Consider the following 17,201-nt stretch of genomic DNA (forward strand, 5'->3'; position numbering starts at 1 on the left):
AATACATAATTTAGATTTGGGTGCTGATAGGAGGGAGCAAGGTGTGATTCTAAAAGGGCAACGAGAGTAGGGCACCTGGCTGACTTAGTGGAGTGTGCAACTTGATCTCTGGTTGTGAGTTTGAGCCCCACTTTTGGTATAGAGATTACTTAAAAAAATAAAGCCTTAACAATTTTTTTCTTAAAAAAAGGCAATTAGAGAGATCCCTGTGGTAACACAAGTGTTGCTTACTTTACTACAACAGTGTCAATGGCCAGATTGTGATACTGCACTATATTGTACTATTGCAAAATGTTACCATGATGGGAAACAGTAGTATGCACACAGGATCTTTCTGTGTTATTTCTTGCAACTGCATGTGAATCTAAATTATCTCAAAAAAATACATATTTATACAATAGAATGTTATAGAGTTCAGAATAAATGGAAGGAACCACATTAATCCAAATGGATAAATCTTGGACACAACTTTGTAAAGTACAAATTGCAGAAGAATAAATACATTACGATGTTTATATAAAGTTTGAAAACATTGCCTTATTTCTTGATACATATGTAATTATATAAAAACATACGTGGGGAATGATAAAATTCAAATTCAAGACAGCGATGTCCTTTGGGGATGAGTAAGGGAGGAGATAAGCTTGTGAAAGGGAGCTCAGGTGGATCAATTACCACAATACTTTTTTAAAAAAAGTTGAAACAAGTATTATAAGATGGTGAACTATTTTGAGCTACATGGTGAATATAGTTAGGTTGTTCTCTGTATTTTTTTCTGTGTGTTTAGAATATTTTATTCTACATTTTTAATCATTAATACACAATTACATGTATTGATAATTAAATTTTTTTGTGTGAATCTTCTAAGCATTGAATTTTAACCAGCAACCTAATCGTAAAATCTGTTAACTTCTTTAGGGATTTTAGATATGCTTGCAATTCTACAAATCTATCCTCAAGAATAAAACTGGTGAGAGGTTGGATTCCTGGTTGTTAGTTTTTTTTCTCGACTGAAATTAGCTAGTTTAGAATGATAATACTGGGGGCCATTTATTCAGTGCTTAACTATGTGCATGCATAGTAAGCATTTGTAAGCATTTTGCGTATGATATTTAATTCCTAAAACATCCCCTTGAAAGTAGGTATTATCCATTTTCCAATGAAGAAACTGGCTTAGTTTATAAAAGCTCACACAGCTAATAAGTAGTATAATCAGAATTGGAATCTGGGTCTCGCTGACTCTAAGGTTATGCTTTTAAGCCACTTCACTGTATAGCCTTTACTTTATGTATATAGTTGTCCTAAAAAGTCTGTAGTAAATTAGAGTTTATTGAAAGAGGAGGAAGGCAAACATTATCTGCTGTACAAGATTTCTAAAGTTCAAGAGACCATGATTAAAGCATCAACTCACATTTTTATTCTTCTGTCCCATCTACTCTGTTCATACCTGACTCCTTTCTGTTGTTATTGCTGAAACCTTCCTATCCATTCTTGCAGTGGACTGCAATTTCCTGTGTAACATTATCATAGAAATTTTTAGTTGGGAATGTAGTTGAGGGAGTTGAAATTGGAAAATGAATCAGGAGCCAGTTCAAGGAATTCAGGATGACTTAGAACTTTATATGCTGTATTGTATTTCAGAAAGACTAGAACTCAGGTCTTCTGATTTCTGATCTTGTATTGTTATATTCAGTCTTTCCTTAAAAAAGAAAAAACACAATCTAAGAAACAACATTAAGGGTAATGAACATCAACATCATCTGTGCTGTCAGTTCCTCTTCCTTCTGTACTCCTCCACTAGATGTCCTCTTCCTCTTCCTAGAATTCCCTATCCTAGAAGTGAGCTCTTGCTAGAATCTAGAGCACAATTTTCATACATTTTTGTTTTGGTGTTTTTTTGACCAGGTACAGGGCATAGGATGGCTCCTGCTAAAATCAAGACACTGATTCTCTTTTTCCTCAGAAATCATCAAAGCCAATAGATTGTACCCTTTTAGACCTAACCGTTAAAATTATTTAGTTTATTAATGATTGATGATAGAATTTTTGGCAATTTGGATTAAACTCTTGTTTAATTGCTTGTGAAAACTGTAACAATGAATTTTAGATGATACAAACTGTTACCTCTGGCTTAAAGAATGTGAAAATAAAAGTCTACCACTAAGAAATAGCCATAAGAAAATAAATGTTGGGCACCCATATTCTAAAGGTTTATACTTGACCCCATTGTTGATATCTGTATTCGTTGTTGTTCCGACTAAGCTTTGTTTTCCAGAACCAAAAGTCTTGCCGTTCTTATGACCACTTTTGTTGATAATGCTTTACTTGAATCCTTTGAGGAGAGGTGTTATAACACAGAGGAATGCCATTATTCATCAGAAAGAACTGATTTACTTACTCTCTTACTGGAAAATATTAAACATCCTATTGAAATCATTAATAGCCATGTAATTTTGTTTGGAGGTTTTAAAAGAAGTACATAATTGTGCTAGCTTAGATGTACCTATAATTTAATTTTTCTGTATTTCTGGTGGTAGGTTATTTATGTTTTAACTTGGAGAAAGATTATGTTTTACCTTCTTTATTTTCTAAGGAACTGGCATTTGATCCGTATGAATCATATGCTCGAGATATTTTACGGCCTGGTTTTCATGATCGTTTCCTTAGTCAGTTATCAAAGCCTGGAGCGGCACTCTATTTACAGGTATAGTAATTTTTAAATCAAGATATATGATGTCTGAGAAGTAAACTTAAAAAAAAAATTAATTACTTTGTTTTTTAGTCAATAGGCGAAGGTTTCAAAGAAGCTGTTCAGTATGTTTTACCCAGGCTACTTCTAGCCCCGGTTTACCACTGTCTACATTACTTTGAACTTTTGAAGGTAAGAAAACTCTTACTGCTATTTATAAAACAGCAGATGTGATCCAATTTTTTTTACCAATTTATTTGTGAATTAGTATGTGAGCACCCAGGAACATTAGTCTATATCTAATTGCTTTTTCTAGTTAAGAATAAAACGTAAATCTGCAAAACAGTGGCATATTTTCTCTAGTTTTAATAGGGAATTTTAAAGCAATCATCAGATATTTTTATCTTGTGTCCTTTTTGCTTACGTGGCCGATTGGTTGGAAACAACCTTGGGTTTATGGATCCATGTCTCCATCTGAGGACCTCAGCAGATTGGTTCAGGGACTTCGATAAGGGACCCAATGTAGAGAAGGCCAAAGTAATGGAGAATATTAATCACCTAATTTTCATCGCTCAAGTTTGCAACTGTCTCTAAAACTGCTTAACATTACTTTAGAAACAGTTAACTATGTATATTCTCAGTAAAAATTTCTTATTTGGGGGCGCCTGGGTGGCACAGCGGTTAAGCGTCTGCCTTCGGCTCAGGGCGTGATCCCGGCGTTATGGGATCGAGCCCCACATCAGGCTCCTCTGCTATGAGCCTGCTTCTTCCTCTCCCACTCCCCCTGCTTGTGTTCCCTCTCTCGCTGGCTGTCTCTATCTCTGTCAAGTAAATGAATAAAGTCTTTAAAAAAAAAAAATTTCTTATTTGATCACAGTTCAAAATACTCAATTTAAGAAGCACTGACTGAGGGGCGCCTGGGTGGCACAGCGGTTAAGCGTCTGCCTTCGGCTCAGGGCGTGATCCCGGCGTTAAGGGATCGAGCCCCACATCAGGCTCCTCCGCTAGGAGCCTGCTTCTTCCTCTCCCACTCCCCCTGCTTGTGTTCCCTCTCTCGCTTGCTGTCTCTATCTCTGTCAAATAAATAAAATCTTTAAAAAAAAAAAAAAAAGCACTGAATGAAAGGAAAGGATTTTGATTTTTTTCCCCCCTTTTTCCTTTTACACACTGAAATTAAGGAAAACGGGACCCTTAGTCTGTGTAAGTTATAACTCATTGGTGTAGCTCAAAGTGATTTACTTCTAAACTTCTTACGTATGTATCTAATGATGTCTCCTTTGGATTATGGATAATATGTCCTAAAAAACATCAATTTTTTTTCAAAAATTTAAGATAAGGGATAAAATAATAAAGATACTCTGTTTACCCTTAATGAACTAGCCCCACAGAGACAAAATAAAACATGGGTTAATACCATTATTATTTCTTTAGCTTTTAAAACAATGTTTGCTTCATTAAAGAAAACTTCTACTTGATATCATGATTTTGTTATGGAGAATTTATTAGTAGAAATTATATTTACAGTTTGCAGGAGTACATGCTGAAATGGGCTCTCTATAATGAATCAGTGGAAAAAAAATATATATATATATATAATGAATCAGTGAATGAAGTCCCAGTCTTTTTACATTGTAGTAATTCGTATCTTAGTTAGATTTCTCAAGTAGAAATGTTTGAACTGAGAGGAGCCAAGGGAGTTAAAGGATTTAATCACCAAGCAGAATTAGAGAGCTCTTAGCTCTCCATTCTAGACTGAAAACAGCATACCATTTAAGGTCTTTGGTAATATAGAATGATTATTTTAAGAGGATAATCAAGAGGAAGCATTTGTTATACAAAACCATTCTTTACAAAGAATTCATTATGACAAACCATAGTCCTAACAGGATATTTGCAAACAAGTTTGTTACATAGAATCCTATTCATAATAGTTTATGTGATAATGGGATTTTAACCTAAGACTATAATGAAATTCTGAGGCATTAAAGGCCGGATGAAACCTATAAGCAGTTACTAAGGTATAAATAGAACAACAAGCTTTGATGAAGGTTGAAAAGGCTGTAAAATCTAATCATCTTAATAATATAAGTAATTATTTACTCCCCCAAAGTACAGGCAATTAAAATTTTTTAAATTGTAAGTTGTAGTAATAAAATTTTTATTTTAAAACATCATTCAGAATTTAAACGATTTCTACTGGTTTAAGCATATGTATCCCTAGTTCATCTTACTGCCTAAAGTTCCATTGCAAAATTAGCAGTATGTTGAATGGGAAACCTTGCCTAATTAATCCCACGGACTGTGATCCTTCCTTTTGATTCTGCATTCCCTCAGTACTAATGTATTATTTGTACTTATTTTTCAGTTTCTGTTGGTATATTGCTTAAATATTTTCATTGAGCAGTATTTTCAAAGAATATTCTTTGAGATGCTAGTCCCATGGGATACTCTAAATAAAAACTTGGAGGGGGGGATGTACAGGGGCAAATATGTTGGAGGAAGACTACATCCTTAATTATATACTCCTCGAAATTTTCAACGTACACTAGAATATTAAAGACTTTGTAAAATTGTGCAAGAAAACAATCTAATTGTTTTCTAGAGTTTCCCAAATTAATTAGACCATGAAACGCTTTTATATTTTTGTTTTATATTTGCTGAAGTATAATTAACATAGTCTTATATTAGTTCAGGTGTATAATATGATTCAGTGATTCTATACATTACTCAGTGCTCATCGAGACAAGTGTACTCTTAATCCCCTTTAACTACTTCAGGGGATCCTCATACCTCCCCTCTGGCAGCCATCAATTTGCTCTCTGTATTTAAGAGTCTGTTTTTTTGTTTGTCCTCTTTTTTCTTTGTTGTTCATTTGTTTTGTTTCTTAAATTCCACATATGAGTGAAATCATGGGGTATTTGTCTTTCTCTCACTGACTTATTTCATCTAGCATTACACTACTGTAGGTCCATCCATATTGTTGCAAATGGCAAAAATCTCATTCTTTTTTATGGCTGAATAATATTCCATTGTGTATATACACTACATCTTCTTTATCCATCTATCAGTGGACACTTAGCTGCTTCCATAATTTGGCTATTGTAAATAATGATGCAGTAAACATAGGGGTGCATGTATCTTTTCAAATTAGTGTTTTTGTATTCTTTGGGTAAATACCCAGTAGCGGAATTACAGGGTCATATTTTTAATTTTTTGAGGAACCTTCATATTGTTTTCCATAGTGGCTGTACCAATTTACATTCTCACCAGCAGCACATGAGGGTTCCTTTTTCTCCACATCCTCACCAGCACATTATTTCTTGTGTTTTTTATTTTAGCCATTTTGGTAAGTGGAAGGTGATATCTCATTGTAGTTTTGATTTGCATTTCCCTGATGATTAGCGATGTTGAGCATCTTTTCCTGTGTCTGTTGGCCATCTGTATGCCTTCTTTGGAAAAATATCTATTCAAGTCCTCTGCCCATTTTTTAATTGGGTTACTTTTGGGTTTCGGCATTGAGTTATGTAAGTTTTTTATATGTATTTTGGATTATAACCCCTTATTGGATATATCATTTGCAAATATCGTCTCCTATTCAGTAGATTGCCTCCCTATTTTTGTTGATTGTTACCTTCACTGTGCAAAAGCTTTTTATTTTGGTATAGACCCAAAGTTTAATTTTGCTTGATTCCCTTGCCTGAGGAGACATATCTAGAAAAATGTTTCTGCAGCCAATATCAAAGAAATTAATGCCTTTTTTTCTTCTAGGAGTTTTATGGTTTCAGGTCTCACGTGTAGGTCTTTCATCCATTTTGAGTTTATTTTTGTGTATGATGCAAGAAAATGGTCCAGTTTCAATCTTTTGTATGTAGCTGTCCAGTTTTCCCAGCACCATTTGTAGAAGAGAATGTCTTTTACCCATTGCATATTCTCACTTTCTTTGTTGTAGAGTAATTGACCATAAAAGTGTGGGTTTATTTCTGGGCTCTCTATTCAGTTCTTTTGAGCTATGTGTCTGTTTTTGTGCTAGTGTCATACTGTTTTGATTACTACAACTTTATAACGTATTTTGATACAGCTTTGTTCTTCTATCTCAAGATTGCTTTAGTTATTTGGGGTCTTGTGTGGTTCCATACAAGTTTTAGTATTATTTGTTCTAGTTCGATGAAAAATGTTAATGTTTTGATAGAGATTATGTTAAATGTGTAGATTGCTTTGGGTAGGATGGACATTTTAACAGTATTGATCTTCTAATCCATGAGCATAGAATATCTTTCCATTTGTGTCATCTGAGTTTCTTTCATCAGTGTTTTATGGTTTTTGGAGGACAGGTCTTTCACCTCCTTAGTTAAATTTATTTCTGGGTACTTTATTATTTTTGGTGCAATTTAAGGATTGTTTTCTTAAATTCTCTTTCTGCTACTTCATTATTAGCATATAGAAATGTAACAGATTTCTGTATATTAATTGTGCATCCTGAGACCTTACTGAATTCATTTATCAGTTCTAGTAGGTTTTTTTGTTTTTGTTTTTTGTTGTTGTTGTTGTTGTGGTGGAGTCTCTGACATAAAACCCTTTTAAAACAGTGCATTTCTGGGGCACCAGGGTGACTCAGTCATTAAGCGTCTGCCTTCAGCTCAGGTCATGATCCCACAGTCCTGGGGTCAAGCCCCACATTGGGCTCCCTGCACCACAGACTTCATGGCTTAAAGAAACCCAGAAATTTGTACTTTCACAGTTCTGGAGACTGGGTGTCAGCAGAGCCATACTCCCTTTTAAAGACTTTAGAGCAGAATCCTTCTTCTGGTGGATCCTAGCAATCCTTTGTAGCCCTTGCCTTATCGATGCCATCACTTAATTCCTTGCCTCCATCTTCACATAGCTTTTGTCACAGCTCCACATTCTTCTTTTGTCTCTGCATCCAAGTCTTCTCCTCTGTCTTACAAAGGTGCTAAGTCAGCGGGTGTAGGCTCCACCCTAATCCAATATGACCTCATCTCAACCTGATTATATCTACAGACTCAATTTTCAAATAAGATCACATTTGCAGGTACCAGAGGTGAGAACCTGAACACAGTTCAACCCATTACAATTAGTGTTTGGTATGCTGTAGAATTGTATTCAGTTTTGGTTTTCTGATTTTCCAGTATGTAATGACTTTCTTAAACACACATATATATATACATATATAATACATATATAATTGGCTTAATATAAAACTGTGTGTGTGTATACACACACATATATATGTATGTATATATATGTATATATATGTATGTATATATATGTATATATGTGTGTATATATATGTATATATGTGTGTATATGTGTGTGTATATATGTATGTATATATATATGTATATATATATATGTGTGTGTATACACACACACACACAGTTTTATATTAAGCCAATGTAATATCATTTCATTCTAATCTTAGATTTTAAAATTTAACTTTAGTCACAAAAATCTAGTGAAAAGAGATGCCTGGGTGGCCTTTGGCTCAGGTCATGATCCCAGGGTCCTGGGATCGAGGCCCACATTAGGATCCCTGCTCAGTGGGGAGCCTGCTTCTCCCTCCCCCGCTCCCCCTGCTTGTGCTCTCCCTCTCTCTCTCTTTCAAATAAACAAATAAAATCTAAGAAAGAAGAAAAAAAATCTAGCAAAAAGCCAGTGGATTTTGGCAGAGTGAACTATAGGTAGGTAAAAATGGACAGGAATACAAAATTACTGACTTAATCATCTGAATAAGACTAAGTGTAAAAAAAAAAGGCTAAGTGTATATAATTGGGTTTGGGGTTATCACGTATGCTTTGTCTTAAATGAAAAAGTAGAAAATTTAACTCTTAAAATCTCTATACCTTTCTTAGGTTTTATTGGTAATAAAAAGTACAAGATTAGCAAAATAAGTGAAAGAAAGCATGTCCGGGTTTAATTTTAACACTTCATAACAACCATGTGTTTTTAAGTAAGTTTAAATAGAGGACCAACAGAATAGTAAGTATTGTAGTTGACGTTATTTCGTTATAACATTGCAGTGTTTATCTTGATCACAAGCTTTATTTTAGAAAATATGAACACTAACAGCTTTAATGTGAAGACTCACATGGTTAGACTCTTGCTTTAAAATTTGACATTTGGGGCACCTGGCTGGCTCAGTTGGTGGAGCATGTGGCTCTTGATCTTGGGATTGTAAGTTTGAGCCCCAGGTTGGGTGTAGAGTTTAAAAAAAAAAAATCTTTAAAAAAAATTTTTTTTAACAAAATTTAACATTAAATTTTCTAATATTTCTAGATTTTTGCATAGCAGACTGATTTGAAGATTGGCCCTTTTTCCCCATAAGATTGCAAATATTACAAAAATTGTAGCTGCAGATGTTTAAGTGTAGGAATTGTGGAAAGGATTACAAATAAAAACTTAGAACTGAATGGTACAGTGAGTGGAAAAGTTAGCATAAAAGATTGAGAAATGTTAAAATTAAGAGGTTTTATCCTCCCAAAATAGTCTTTTTTTTTTTAATGCTACACAAAACAAATTGGAGGAGTCAAATATAAATTGTGCTACGTCATACACTTTAAACACCCACTAGCGGCCTTCACACGGTCTGCCAAAAGCTCTTTGTAAAGACATCTGCTCTGCAAACCCTTACTACAAACATCTTGTATACATTTGTTCATGGCTTTGGTTTGCTGCTTTTTGAGTTTGGGAGCTGGACAATATCAGACATCTACCCTAGATCATTTTTCATCTATTTTTTTCATGTTTTGCATCTGGTTTAACTGCTATATGCTTCAGACCATTTTTTATACTGCCCATGAGCTGATGACTTAATACCAGCAATAAGAGAAGATTTAGAAAACATAGCTTCTGTCATAAAAATACGCCCAACAGAGGTCTGTCTAGCTTCCATTCCCTTGAACTAGATTTCTAAATTTGGAAATTCTTACCCAGTAACTATGGACTCAAAGCAGTGAGCTAAGTGGTATTATATCTGACTGCAGACGTTAAATGTCTAAAGTTAAACATAGGATAGTGTAATTCAGTAGCCATTGTAATAATATACAATAAACAGCTAACTATTGTACTACTCTGACTATTGTATTACTCTGATTTTAAATTTTAAATCAACTAAACTGTGAGGTGCATTTATAATTTTGGTAATTTTCTCTCTGATAAAAACAGGGACATGGTTTTAAAAGGTATTTTATTTTCATAAATGAGTGTTATATATATATAACACTTTTTAGGGTTGATATCCTGTTTAAAATTTCAAACTCCTTTCCACACTTCAGATTTTAACTTGCTTTTCCATTTAACTTGCATTTTCTGCCATTTTTATTCCATTTCCTCTCCTTCTGGAACTCCAGTTACATGTATGTTGAACTAGTTTGTGTTGTCCCACAGACCTATAAGACTGTTCATTTTTCTTAAATCTTATCCTTCCTTGTTCTTCAATTTAGTCATTTTTATTAATCTGTCAGTAGAACTATTAGTTATTATCTTGCTTATTGTAGAATTTCTGTTTGGATTTTGTTTCACAGTTTCCACCAACTCCCTATCTGTCCACTCAGTAAGACCATGTTTTCCTTTAATTCTTTGAACAGGATCATAAATGCCACTTTGAAGCCTTTCTTAAATTCAACATCTGGGCCCACTTGGAGTCATTTTCTATTTACTGACTTTTTTCCCCTGAACATGGGTCACATTTTCCTGTTGTTTGCTCGTTAACAATTCTGGATTCTATTGTGTTGAGGATTGTTGGGTTTCTTGTTTTGGGATTATTGGTTTTTTACTTTGGTAGGCAGTTAACTTTCCTGGACTCAGCTGCAAATTTGTCTCTTCTGTTTGTGAAGCAACTGATATCTCTTTTCACTTTCTAGGATTTCCATATGCTGCTTTTTTAGCTGATTCTCTTGGGTCTGCCCTACACATGTATGATTTGGCAGTCAGACAAGTGTTTGGGCAGATTGTGTTCAGATTTGGGGGCACAGCCTCCGTGGTTCCCTTACACCCAGAGATTTCCGCTTCAATATGCAGCTGGTCTGTCAGCTTTAAGCTTTGTCCCTTAGCACCTGAAACCAGTAAGTCTTCAGCTTTCTGCTACCTGAGCTGCGTACATTTGGGGAATAAACTCAGTTCTTAAAAAGCCTCAGAACTCATCCATTAGAGCTCTTTCAAGAGTAGGTTCCTCTTTGGTCTCTCCCTGCTTTTTTGCCAGGCTTCCTGGAGATCTTCCCATGCATGCAAAGTTTTAGCAATCAGCCAGGTACTTGGAGAGAGTTTATTTTCAGATTTTGGGTTTCAACCCTTCTGCAGTTCATTCATTTCCAAATTTCCCCCTTAAATTTCCTCTTAAATTGTACTCTTTGACCACTAGCCTGTAGAGGCTCTTTTCCTCTCATTCTTCCCCACTGTGTTGCCATGAGAGGTTGGGGAAAGCCTTAATCTCTCCAACTTGCTAGTTGTAGCTTTTCAAGAGTAATTGCTGCTGCTGGCTTATGCTTTCTTTTAGATGTTTTCCAGTGCCTACAAATAGTTATTTTTACATTCTGTCCAGATTATGTAATTGTTATCTGTGGGAGTACTGGAAATTCTTGCATTTTTATAGCTTTTCTGCAGTATTTGTTATAGCTGTGGTATTTACAGCAGTAGGAGGGGAAACAGTGAAGGGCAAATATTTGCTAAGTTCATTCCAAATAGGACTTGATAGGCTTTCCCTTTTTGATCTGCCCGTTTGAGTTTTTTTTTTTCCATGCAGCTGCTATTAATATTCTAAATAGTTTCTGAAAGTATACAAAGGACCGCATTTAATTATCTCAATAAAATTTGTGACTCTCCTCAAAAAGCTTTGAGAATTTTGCCTTTATTTCCTAACAGTGAATTATAAGTCATGTTACAATTTATATTTCAAGATTTCATTTTTCTATTTTCAACCACTAGCTGATTTAATAAGGATATTATATAAATCATAATTATGGAAGAACTATGCTATTTATACTATAAATTTATACTGTTTATACTACAAATTTGTACTGTTTATTCCATTTCCCTTGGGGGGAAATGAGAGTTTAGGCTGATTAAGAGAAGATCAAGTTTTGTTAGTATCGTTAACATCACTTACTGGTTGAAATTTTGTGTATTTTAAGAAAATTATCTGCATATATGACATCACTACTCATAAAAGAACTTTTGAGGGGAAAGGAACTGATTATGAAATGTATTTTCTAACTTAACAAGTAGTATGAGTATTGAAGTCTGCAGACAATCTCTAAATCTCATTTTAGTTATGAATTTCATCTTTTTCACCCATACTTTTTAGTTGTGCTGCTACTGTAAAAGAATAGTTGGGGGTTATTGCCTTTCTTATGTTCAGCCTTTAATGGGATGTGTGAATTAGGAGATAGTAAAGAGTCAGGAGCAGTTGGCTTAATTTGTTGGTTTCTGGAATAATTTGGATAATATTCCATATACTTGTTTATGGGACTAGTAAATTAAATTTACCATTTGACCATGTATTTTTCACTTTGTAGTCTGTTCTTAGCATCTCATCATAGAGCATACAGGTAACCATTCCACAATCAAAACATGATCCCCATCTTTGCTTGTGTTTTCCCATTCTGTGATAAGCTCTTTATATATATATACAATATTTAAGATAAAGACAAATCTTTATTTTATGTCCCAAACCTTAGATAATAATATGTTTCTTGATTATATATTTTGTCATCCTGTGCATTGCAGTGTACCTATTTGAATGGAACAGGTTTTATTTGGTGAATATTTTCTTAATAGGTATTTCAAAGTTATATCAGTTTTTTAGTTAGTATATTGAAAAGGTTCTTGAACTGAGGTTCAGAAATCCTGTGTCTTGCCTGCCTCCGCCATCAAGTACATGGCAGTTCCTTCATTTTGTGTAATCTCATGTTGGAAAAATTAATTTCTAGAAATAAAAACATGAATTCAAAGGTTTGGTGTTTTTTAAACAAAAGGAAGCCATTATAGGATTGTGAATTAGTTGAACTCTTTGCTACTCCTTTGTTTCTATAGCAACAATAAGCCACCCCTTTGATGGTAGTTAGCTTCAATTATTCTGCACCATTGCCCAGTTTAAATTAGCTATGTTAAGCAAAAATGCTTATAAGAAAGGTCATTTATTACATTGAAATTTATTTTAGATGCTATGAAGGTAAAAATTGCATTTAAAAATTATTTCATTAGTAAAGTCTTATGGGTTTGACATAGACTTTGGGGTTTGTGGTTTTAAAATGTATTAACAATATTTTTGAGATATTGGTATATTCTATATTTGCAATGCTATAGTTAAATAGTAGATAAAAGACCCAGAAGCTTGAAACATTTTTAGAATAGAAAATCAAGTCATGTCTAAATGGATTTGTTACTTTCATGTTCTTTTTATGTGTGCTAAAACTGTGTGTTTTTGTATGACTTTAGGTATGTTTGCCTGAATTAATAATATAAAAATAAAGGATAGAATATGAAGGACTCAATATTTTTTTCTGTTATCTCTTAGTGCCAGCTCTTTAAGACTAAAAAATTGCCTAGTATCCTATTGACTGGAGTGTTTGAGTGATTACATTCTGAAACAACTCAGTGAAATAGTTCTCTTTAGGGCTGCTTTTGTTGCACCACATACAGTTTTGCCCTTTCTTAATGAACATTGCTTTCAGTGTGAGATTGCTGCCTTGGAAGCCTAAACTCAGTAAGGTTAATGGTAACATTTTGTCTCCCAAAATGCTGCCGAATCAGAGGCAAATAGTTTTAGAATGATAGGGATGGAGAGTGTTTTGAGAGAGTGCCCGAAGTCCAGCCTTCAGCCTACCAGTAATATCCATTAAGTAAAAACCTAATAGCTTTCTTTTATGAACCCTTGGCCACTGACTTCCTTTAATCTAGCTGGCCATAGTGAAGAGCAATACTATGAGTAAAAGATATCTGAGTATTTTTTGATATATATAAAAGTTTTTTTTTATCCTTTGGGGAAAAAAACATTTTTCCCTATTTTTTCTGGGAGATTATCATGAAACACAACACAATTGAGACTAAAAAGTGCAGATTGTGCCTCTTGTTGAAATTATGGTGAGGTTTTAATATAAGAAATTTGGATAATAAAACTGAGCATTAAGTAGACATCACAATATGATATTTACTACTTCTGGAATACCTGAGCATTTAAGATATTTTAAGTAAATTATTTTTATAAAATGGTTTATGCTTTGAGTAAGAAATATGTTTACTTTTCACAAGTCATCAGTATGTGTATATGTGTTTTATCAGTTGGAAAGGAATGTGTTGTTGATCTTTAAGGAATATCTCTTAAGAACATAAAATCCTTAAAATAATAATGAATAATTATGCTCACTGAAAACTTTGAATATTTTATGGTTTTATTTCTCACGGCTTTTCCTTTATGATAGAGTGTAAGTGTTCTTAAGTGTTGCATGAAAACTACTGATACATGTTATTTCTTAACTTTTTCTTCTTGGTAGCCAGAAACAGGTTGAGAAGTTGACTGAATTCTTGTCACTTATTGTAACTCATACCTCAGTCAGTGCTTGCTTGAGTTATAGCCACCTGTTGTATTGATAATTGGTAGGATTGATGACTCAATCCTTATTAAATACAGACTTTCTGTCTAGCATATATAGTATATTTGCCACTAGTAGAAAATGTGCTTGAGTTTCAATAATATGTACATTTCTAATTTCACTCTTAAATCTTAACCTGTGGACACTGACAAAGTTCATGATACTAATGTTAATTCTGTCGTAGAACTAAGAAGAAAACAACTTAGACTTATACTGTACATTACCATTTACAAAGTGCTTTGATTTTTAATAAGAACCCCCTTAAGTAGGCAGGGCAGGCTTTTGACAAGCCTCATTTGACAGTTGAGAAAAGTGAAACTCAGAAGTCAGATAATCTGCCCCAAAGTCACACAGAAGTAGAGGCAAAATTTGGTCCTAGGTTTTGTGTCTTCAAGTTCCTCTCCACTATGTTGCATCTTTCTCTGTGTATTTATCTTCTTAATCATCCTGTTGCTGCAACAGTAGTGTTGGAATCAGAAACCTAAGACCAAATTCCATACTTGAGAACAAAATCTCATCTATGTGCTTACTGCTGTGCAAATCCTATGCTGGTTAAGAAGATAATTTATGTCCTTCATTTCTTTTCAGTCATATGCATGTGAGAAACTGCACATTGCTCCCTGTCACAAGGTGTGACATCTTTTAACACTCCTTCTGCGCCTTTTTTTTTTTTAATGTGGAAAACTTGGTTGCATGTTAATACAGAAAGTAATAAAGAGGAAAACGCTTTTTTAAAAGAATATGTTTTATGACACATGTAAAAATTTTATTGTGGCAAAAAGAGTTGAATCACTGTTATTTTCATTCTTGACTAAAATGAGCTGCTTATTCTTTTTGTCCAAAACTGTCCTGCGGGTTCAGCTTTGTCATTTTGACTTTGCAGCAGTTAGAAGAAAAGAGTGAAGATCAAGAAGACAAGGAATGTTTGAAACAAGCAATAACAGCTTTGCTTAATGTTCAGAGTGGTATGGAAAAAATATGTTCTAAAAGTCTTGCAAAACGAAGACTGAGGTGAATATTTTTACTTTCTTAATAATCCTCCCTTTCACCGTGCGTATTCTGGTGTAAATTCAGGGATCCCAGTTCCCTCCTCAAGTAAACAATGAAGAAAATAGTTTTAGTGACAAGCTTGGTCTTTCAGAGGAAGTGACATCAAAGCCAAGAGAATTTGTTATTGTTTGAAAAACCTTTCATATTTGTGCATTTTCCTTGCATACTCCCAGACAAGACCTCCTGAGAGTCAACTGGTAAGCTAAAGGAGAGACAGAAAAATGTCTTGAGTAGCTTTATGTCAACATCATCGTTCTGTCAAAGTAAAGTTCGTAGTGTCCTTTATTTTAGGGATTATGTAACTTGAGGTATTAATTCAGATAACATTGCTTCCACTTTCTTAATTATAATATGTGCATGTTTGTTAGCTTTAGGTCTTGTCCACTTAAACATTTCTAAATAATTTTTTTAAGTCTCTTAAATTATTTCTTCCACTATATTGGGCTACTTTTTAATATTTGTCATTCTAAATATTTAGTAGCCAAGGTAGAAATAATCATTCCATAGCTAAATTTATAGAGTAGAATTTGTCAATAGTCATTGTTCTTTTTAGAGCACTAAAAAAAGTCTCTACTGTATTGCTTTAGTTCCTAAAATGGTACAGTTTTGTAACACTAATATATTTGGAGAATTAGTGAAAACCTTCTCAGTGCACCTTTTTAAAATGTACTTTTACATTGTCCTTTATTTACGTGAATTCTAGATTGTCTGTCGTCTGTGTACTAATAATATTTTTTCCTTTATCCCAGTGAATCTGCATGTCGGTTTTATAGTCAGCAAATGAAGGGGAAACAACTAGCAATCAAGAAAATGAACGAGATTCAAAAGAATATTGATGGTTGGGAGGGAAAAGACATTGGACAGTGTTGCAATGAATTTATAATGGAAGGAACTCTTACACGTGTAGGAGCCAAACATGAAAGACACATATTTCTCTTTGATGGCTTAATGATTTGCTGTAAATCAAACCATGGGCAGCCAAGACTCCCTGGTGCTAGCAATGCAGAGTATCGTCTTAAAGAAAAGTTTTTCATGAGAAAGGTACAAATTAATGACAAAGATGACACCAGTGAGTACAAGCATGCTTTTGAAATAATTTTAAAAGATGAAAATAGTGTTATATTTTCTGCCAAGTCAGCTGAAGAGAAAAACAATTGGATGGCAGCACTGATATCTTTACAGTACCGGAGTACGCTGGAGAGGATGCTTGATGTGACGATGCTGCAGGAAGAGAAGGAGGAGCAGATGAGGCTCCCTAGTGCTGATGTTTATAGATTTGCAGAGCCTGACTCTGAAGAGAATATAATATTTGAAGAAAACATGCAGCCCAAGGCTGGAATTCCAATTATCAAAGCAGGAACTGTTATTAAACTTATAGAGAGGCTCACATACCATATGTATGCAGGTAAGAAATAAAAAGTCGCCTGTCACTTTTATTTTCCTACTTCCAGCTGATTTCTTTGCTGCACAGGTCATTGTGCCTAAAATAGAAAGCAAACTAACAACAAAAGATCCTCTGCGTTATTCCGAATTCATTTTCCTTTGCCTACAAATACTGCCATTTATACTTTTTCTACCACATTTACATATTATTTTTAACTTTACAACCAGAATTACAAATGAGAAAATAAAATCGCTTGGCTAAATTTATCCAATTAGTGGCTGAAGCAAAACTAAAAGTAGTGATAAATCATCATTAGGGTCCTGTTAACACCCTTTACCTCTTTTTCTTTTTTCTTTCTTCTCTTTCCATTACTGAGATGATAAAGTCAGTAAAAATCGTAGCATATGTGCATCACCAAAATTACGCTGGTAGTACAAATATGCACAGCACTGTTCTTTCTTAATTCCTGTTC

At 34.1% G+C, this 17,201-nt stretch overlaps 1 protein-coding gene across 3 annotated transcripts in view; it reads left to right on the forward strand.

Annotated features, from left to right (window-relative positions):
- Positions 1-17,201, forward strand: part of SOS1 (SOS Ras/Rac guanine nucleotide exchange factor 1) — a 138,155-nt gene that overhangs the window by 79,028 nt on the left and 41,926 nt on the right. For all 3 annotated transcript variants that reach the window (XM_002924049.4, XM_011230809.3, XM_034659628.1), the window contains 4 exons: positions 2,594-2,704; positions 2,783-2,881; positions 15,179-15,306; positions 16,095-16,750. In XM_002924049.4, the coding sequence (XP_002924095.1) occupies positions 2,594-2,704; positions 2,783-2,881; positions 15,179-15,306; positions 16,095-16,750 (994 nt within the window). The remainder of the gene's footprint in view (positions 1-2,593; positions 2,705-2,782; positions 2,882-15,178; positions 15,307-16,094; positions 16,751-17,201) is intronic.

Source organism: Ailuropoda melanoleuca, chromosome 4 (genome assembly GCF_002007445.2).
Source record: "Ailuropoda melanoleuca isolate Jingjing chromosome 4, ASM200744v2, whole genome shotgun sequence".
In the NCBI taxonomy this organism is placed as follows: Eukaryota; Metazoa; Chordata; class Mammalia; order Carnivora; family Ursidae; genus Ailuropoda; species Ailuropoda melanoleuca.